The sequence below is a fragment of the Sturnus vulgaris genome, chromosome 12 (assembly GCF_052056855.1).
Source record: "Sturnus vulgaris isolate bStuVul1 chromosome 12, bStuVul1.hap1, whole genome shotgun sequence".
Taxonomy (NCBI): domain Eukaryota; kingdom Metazoa; phylum Chordata; class Aves; order Passeriformes; family Sturnidae; genus Sturnus; species Sturnus vulgaris.
Window position 1 is genome coordinate 15,562,777 of NC_142254.1, and position 6,705 is coordinate 15,569,481.

At 48.3% G+C, this 6,705-nt stretch overlaps 1 protein-coding gene across 1 annotated transcript; it reads left to right on the forward strand.

The window, feature by feature from the left end:
• Positions 1-734: 734 nt before the first annotated feature.
• On the forward strand, positions 735-6,040 carry GINS3 (GINS complex subunit 3). Its single transcript, XM_014889076.2, has 3 exons — positions 735-957; positions 1,480-1,713; positions 4,174-6,040. Exons 1-3 carry the CDS (start codon positions 784-786, stop codon positions 4,402-4,404), a joined length of 639 nt encoding a protein of 212 aa, XP_014744562.1. The 5' UTR covers positions 735-783; the 3' UTR covers positions 4,405-6,040.
• Positions 6,041-6,705: the final 665 nt, after the last annotated feature.

Sequence of the window (6,705 nt, forward strand, 5' to 3'; positions counted from 1 at the left end):
CATTCTGCATGGCCCGGGGCTCAGGGACAGAGCAGCTGTGCCCAGCCTGCCCAGCAGGGATCCCTGCAGCGCTTTTGCTGGAAGGGACTTGGGAGCCCATCCTGTCCCACCCCTGCCATGGGCAGGGACACCTTCCATTATCCCCGGCTGCTCCGAACCCCGTCCGACCCCGCCTTGGACACTTCCAGCGATGGGGCAGCCCCAGCTGCTCCTGTGGGCAGCCTGTGCCAGGGCCTCACCGCCCTCCCACGAGGAATTTCCCTGCAAACCCAACCTCAGTGTGAGCCCATCCCCTGCCCTGCCCTGGTACGAGACCCCTCTTTAACGCGGGCTGGTGCGGGGGACGGGCGGCACCGCCTGCGAGCCCCGGCCGTGGGGCAGCCAAGGTGCCCGTGCCTGTGCCGATCCCCATCCCAATCTGGAATCCAGATCCCTGCTCCCGCTCTCCAATCCCCAATCCCGCTCCCCGATTCCAGCTCTCCGATCCCTTCTCCCGCTCCCGATCCCTCTCTCCGCTCCCGATCCCAAACCCACTCCTCGACCCCGATCCCGCTGCCAATCCTGATCCCTCTCCCGATTCCGATCCCGGTTCCCATCCCTCTCCCGTCTCCCTGCTCCCGCTACCCGTCCCTCTCCCCTCTCCCGATTCTGATCCCGGTCCCCATCCCTCTCCCCGGTCCCGGTCCCGCTCCCGATCCCCGTTCAGCGCGGGCCGAGCCCGGCGCATGCGCGGTGCCGCTGGCGGGCGGTGCCTCACGGGCTGGCGGGAGCCGCGGCCCGGCCATGGCCGAGGCGTATTTCCCTGTGGGGCCCGGGCTGGGCATGGAGGAGAATTTCCTCTCTCTGGACGATATCCTGATGTCGCAGGAGAAGCTGCCGGGGCGCGCCGAGAGCGCGCTGCCGCGCCTGGCCGTGCTGCTGGGGCAGGGCGCGGGCAGCGCCGAGTCCATCCCGGAGGTAACGGGGAGGGGACACGGGACTTGAGACACGGGACTGTCGCTCTGGGGAGGGGACACGGGACATGAGACACGGGAATGTCGCTCCGGGGAGGGGACGGGGGGCGGGAGGCTCTGCCCGGGGCCGCCACCTCGCCCCCACCTCCTGTCGAGCCTCCCAGGCCCGGCCGCCCTCTCCTCGTGGTCACTGCAATGATGCTTTCTGCAGCTTTCCCTAAAGTTATTTTTGCTTTATTATATACACTTTGCCTGTTTGTTCTTTTGTTTTTCTTTTTCTCATGCTGTTTCATCAGCTGACATTATTAAACCATAGAGCGTCATTAAAAAGTCCACTTTCTGAGTCTTGTGGTAATAAGGCCTCTAAAACGTGGTTTATGCTACAGTCACAAAAGACTGTTCTGAAAACAAAGTTGACTTTTTGTAATGCTGGGTTTTCATTAATAAAGTCCCTTCTGTGTCTTTGGAGCTGCTTCAGGTGTACTTTCACGGCAAGGATAGTTTTTGGCTTCTCTCGTTCCTTCAGGGATCAAAGCTGGAAATCCCCCTGTGGCTTGCTAAAGGGCTGCATGACAGCAAAAGGAGAATCATCTCTGTGGAACTGCCAAAGATTTACAGGGAAGCCTGGAGGACGGTGTTCAGTGCTGATGCCAATGTTGTTGATCTGCATAAAATGGGGCCTTACTACTATGGATTTGGCTCACAGCTCCTGAATTTTGAGAATCCAGAGAATCCTGAGATAGCTCAGACTATCCTGCAGGCAAGTATCTGAATCAGGTCTTGAAATTTAGATCTGAATTTTTCTGTCTTCCTTTTGTTCCCAGCTGCTTAGCAGTCTTCAGGAAAAATATCCTGATTTAATCCAAAAGACTTCTGGATGGACTATGGATGACCCTCTTGGCAGCTGCTGGTGCTGATGCTGGAAGCCTCCACTGTGCATCCAGGAGTGTAATTTTAGCTTGGTGTTTCCACACTGTAAATATGGTATTTCATAAAATCCTGTAAAACAAAATTAAAGGAGATGTAAGATTATTTAACTCTAGCTGTCTTTAAATCTCTCTAATGCAGAGACCTCACACTGCTCTAGGCAATCTCTTTCAATGCCTCACCAGCCTCACCTTTGGAGGTTTGCTCTAATGTCTGAACCAAAGCTCCTTCACAGCAATACAAGCTCTGTTCTGTTTGTCTCATACAAAGTAAATGCTGAGGACAGATTATTCTCTTCCTTCCTGCAGCAGTCCCAGTTCATTTGATATTTCTCTATGGGTCATGCTTCCTAACCTCTGACTGCCCTCATTGTGCACTGCTGGTGCCTCTCCAGTGGATCTGCATGCACCATGCCATACCCTGACCAGCAGTGCAGTCCCATGCTCAGGACTTGTGCTGACGAAAACAAAAGGATTACTTTGTGAGTTTTGTGTGGCTGTGATGCTCTTGGCTCATCTTGGTGCAGTATCTGGTTTGTCACGATGCAGTCACATGGATCTGTGTTTGGTTTGCAGTCCACAGTGAGATGGTACAGGTTGCATCTGCAAACAGATAATTTCATGACTCTGCACTATTTCTGCCTTAATGTAAAACCTTCTGTTAGTCTTGGGTGAATGACATTTTATTGTTTCCACACCATCATTCTAATCAGTTAGGATTATTAAGAATTAAGAGTTCTGCTCCCTGACATGCCTGTAGTCATCCCTTCTCCTTGTCCTTCTCCTGCATGTTACTTGCTGATTTAATAAGCACAGCTTCCCTCCTTTAGTAAGCTCATTAATTAACATCTCAAACAGTAGTTGGTCCCACAGAGAGCCCAGTGGAACTCCACTCAGTGTGTTCTTCCCTCCTGACAGGAGCTGTGGATGATGGCTGTCTCTCCTGACCATTTTTGGGTGGTCTGGCTAAATCTCCCAAGAATGCCCCCTGACAAATACTCCTCTGCTGCTTTTCCTGCCTGTGCAAAGCCTGGCATCCTGCCCTAGCAGGAAACCAGGCTGGGCTCTGGGAGTTTGTTCTTGGCAAGTCCATCACGGCTGTGATTCTTTCGTTGTCTTGCAGAAGCTTCTGTATTGCTTCTTCGTTCCAGTATGCTTCCAGGAATTGATGCTGATGGATTTATAATTCCCTGGCTCTTCCTTTCTCCTCTCTCTCTCTCCTTTCTCTTTTAAAAGATAGATGTCATCTTTGTCTGTTTCCGGACTTCAGTCTTCTTGAGCTTTTAAACATAACCACTAACAGCTCTGAGACCTCTTCAGCCAGGTCTCTAAGTGGGCTGGGATGATTTTTATTGCATTTTTTTCCTTTCTCTGTGCTTTACATTAAGGCTGATGCAGAGAGGCTTTAAAGTGCTGCTGCTTTCTTGGAGTTTTCAACTGAACATGTGCTTTGTGCATTGAGGAGGTGCCCACACCTTTCTTTGTCTTTTCTTTTACTGCTAATGGACATCTGAGGGAAAAAGCCACAGTAGAACTCATTACTTATTGACAGAAAAATCAAAGCATACCAGGTTTGATTTCTCTTTTTAAAAGCAATCAAGAGGGGAGTTGTGCTGACTTAAAAACCTATAAGTTTGTTTTTATTTAACCTATTACTGTATCCTATAAGTTCTGGCAATTCTAAAATCAACTTCTGAAATAACAAAGCACAGTTTTCAAAGAGGTCTGACTCCTTTTTGTCTGATTCCAAAAGCAAAGATAAGAGGAAAATAAAATGCCTTAAATACGTCTTGCTGCTTAGCTTTTCAAAATGCTGTTTATAAGTTGTAGATTGGTTTGGTTTTTTACCTTTTTTATGGTTGTTTTTCTAGCATCCTGAATGCTTTTCAGCAGCAGTTTGGCTTAACTTCCAGGACATTCACAACTTGCAGCTTGTACATTACTGCAGCAGCTGCTGTGGCATGAGATTCATTCCCTGCTCTAAAGCAATGATTGCTTGAGAAGTGAGGCAGAATAGGTCATAGTTGTGTTGTATCCTGTGGTCTCCTCAAGCCTGCTGTGAGGAAGCAGCCAAAATCCAATTCTGTGTTTGCATCCCAGCCAGTATCAGGCATTTGATGTCCCAGCTCAGGCATGAAGTGGTTTTGTCTGTGTAGCCAGTCTTAACTGGTTGCAGACACTTGGCTTGTTGTGAACAGGAGCCTAAACCTTTGACTTTTCAGTTTTGAAAGCTCCAGGTTTGAGGTGGGGGTGGCTCTGTGTTACCTGTCAGTGACTCTGTGTGTTCTCTTCAGACGTTCATTGCCCGTTTCCGCCGCATCATGGACTCCTCTCAGAACGCCTACAACGAGGACACGTCTGCGCTGGTGGCTCGCCTGGATGAGCTGGAACGGGCTCTCTTTCAAGTGGGCCAGAAAGGGCTGAATGACTTCCAGTGCTGGGAAAAGGGACAGGCTTCTCAAATCACAGCTTCCAGTCTGGTGCAGAACTATGGGAAAAGAAAGCTCGCAGAAGTGGATGGTTAAAAACCTGAGGAATGTGAAGTTACAGTGGGGGACACAGATTTACAGCCTGTTGTAGAAGAGGAAAATGAATCAATTTAGGGAAGGACAGGCCCCCTGTCCATTAATGGGAATTCTTCTCTGTAACAGGTTTGGATAAGACTAGTGAAAATTTAAAGGCAGAGGGCAAGGGTATAAAAACTAGATCACACCACTGAACAGCCTTACACCTTACTCGTAGCACTCCTGAGGAGTTGCAGCTGAAGTGTTTGCTAGGTGGCTGAAAGGCTATGAGAGGATTTTCTAAAAGGGTAATAAATACTAATTATTGCTACAAATTGGTATTTACAGTACCAGATCTGGAAAGAACTGTAATTTATGTATTTCATCTTGTCCTTCCATCCCAAGCTCCTGGAAACAGCTGTTGTTTCTATGAACAGCTGTTTCCAGGTTCCCTGTTCTTTAGAGAGACCCAGTGATGTGGAAAAAACGTGATACAGCAATATTTGTTTTTCACTTCTTAGACACTCAGGTGGAACAGGTGCTCTTTGTGAGGCAGGAATGTTTTTCTTCGCTGACTCCTGTACACAGTGCCAGTGCCCTGGAGACAAATACCTCCTCAAACCCACACAGCAAGTGGCTGCACAGGTCTGCTGCTGCCTTGTCCTCTCTCTCTCTCCCTTTTTGGCCCTTGTGACCTTGGTGCTTTGCAGTAAAAAGTGTTCTTGTTTGATGCCTGTGGCTTTTGTGCTGGATGTGTCTCTGTGGTGGGTGTTCTACAGAGGAGGAAACAGAACGCAGCAAAGAGTAAAGTCTGGACCAGATCAAAAGCAGAAACTTTAATGGAAACTCTGCCCCATTATCAACCTTTGAGATACTTGTTTCTCCATGAGAAATTCTTCTGGTTTCCAAATTTGGTGAGTAGAAGGGACAGAGCAAATGAACTGAGTTTCCTTTCTTCTGATCCATCCAAATAAATCTAGGAATATGATTCTGGTAAATGTCATCCTTGCCAGTAGGAGTGACAGGATTTGGGACTTGCTAAAGAGCACAATGGTTATCATCTCATAGGGATGCCCTTAAACCTAGATCATCTCAAGTCCCGTTGGACTGGAGACAGAAGACAGTGTTATCTCTGTAGTTCCTGCAGTCATCAGGATGGTTGTCCTTTGGGAGCAGTCTTAGACATCTTACAGGTGCCCCTGTAGAAGGAGTATCTTGTGAAGAGCCTAAGCCGAGGAGTTGCATCCTGATGCTGCTGAGCACTTCCACTTGTGTGGAAATCCCTGGGAGGTGACAGCAAGATCCAAGTCTCAGAGGAGCTGTTACTGGACTTGCAGATGCACCTGGACCTTGGATGCTTCAAACAAGACCTCGAGCACAAAAGGCCATTCCCTGGCCTGTTCAAGCTCAGCCTGTGGCGGTGCTGAGAGGGGACAGTGCTGTGCCTTCACAACTGTCTTGGTGCCTCCCCCTCAGCTGCACAGGCCTAGCTGTCCTGCCACAGGAGACTAGTTGGAAGCTTGCCTGACAAAGTATTTTAAGTATGTGCAGGATGAAATGCTGCTGCACTTAATGACTTAATGGCACATAATGGCTTATGCATTTGTCAGTTGTCCATTTCTGGATTTTTATTCTGAATAAATGTTCTGTAAGGGAATGCTCATAATGTGAAAAGTCTGTTGATAATTGTGCTGCAGCAGATAAATCAAATGGGAATGTCCAGGTCTCTACAAAAGTGTTGCCATGATAGATAATCCCTCTGCACTTACAGATAATGTGGTCAGGAACTGACTTGTGCAGTTGTGCCAGTGTAGAAATAGCTCCTGTCTGACTTAGCCCGGGTGGGGACTGGCAGCTTGCACAGGTTGTGACAGAGACCCTGCCAGCCAATCAATAATTAATGAATTGCATTTTTAGGAACATCAGATGGGTAGGGATGACTGTGTTACCTCAGCTTTATTGTAGTGGTGGTGGGAGGTGGGAATTGGCTGTCTGTATCCAGATCCTGCTGCTCCAGGCATTGTGGCAAACACTTCATGTACCGTGGCAGAGCTGTGATCAGTGCTGCAAGGGGAGCAAGTTGAAGTCCATCTGTGACAAGAAGCATCTTTCAATTGGAAATATTATTTTACTGAGATGTTGGCTTTGGGATGTAGCGGGTTTATAACCAAAATCATGAGTTCCATCAATTTCTGGACTTGTTTTGGTGACTATCCAAGCTAATTTTCCTGCATTTGTAAGAACATTTTTCTTCTCTACTGCTGGGTGCAAATTCCAAGCAGAAATTTGCTTACTTGCCAACATTTGTGCAACAGCCTTCAG

Bases quoted from the DNA above. Each gene is read 5' to 3' on its own strand.
- GINS3 (XM_014889076.2), top strand. From the start codon at position 784: ATGGCCGAGGCGTATTTCCCTGTGGGGCCCGGGCTGGGCATGGAGGAG. The intron at 958-1,479 runs GTAACGGGGAGG...TCGTTCCTTCAG, and splicing joins GCGCCGAGTCCATCCCGGAG to GGATCAAAGCTGGAAATCCC. The intron at 1,714-4,173 runs GCAAGTATCTGA...TGTTCTCTTCAG, and splicing joins TAGCTCAGACTATCCTGCAG to ACGTTCATTGCCCGTTTCCG.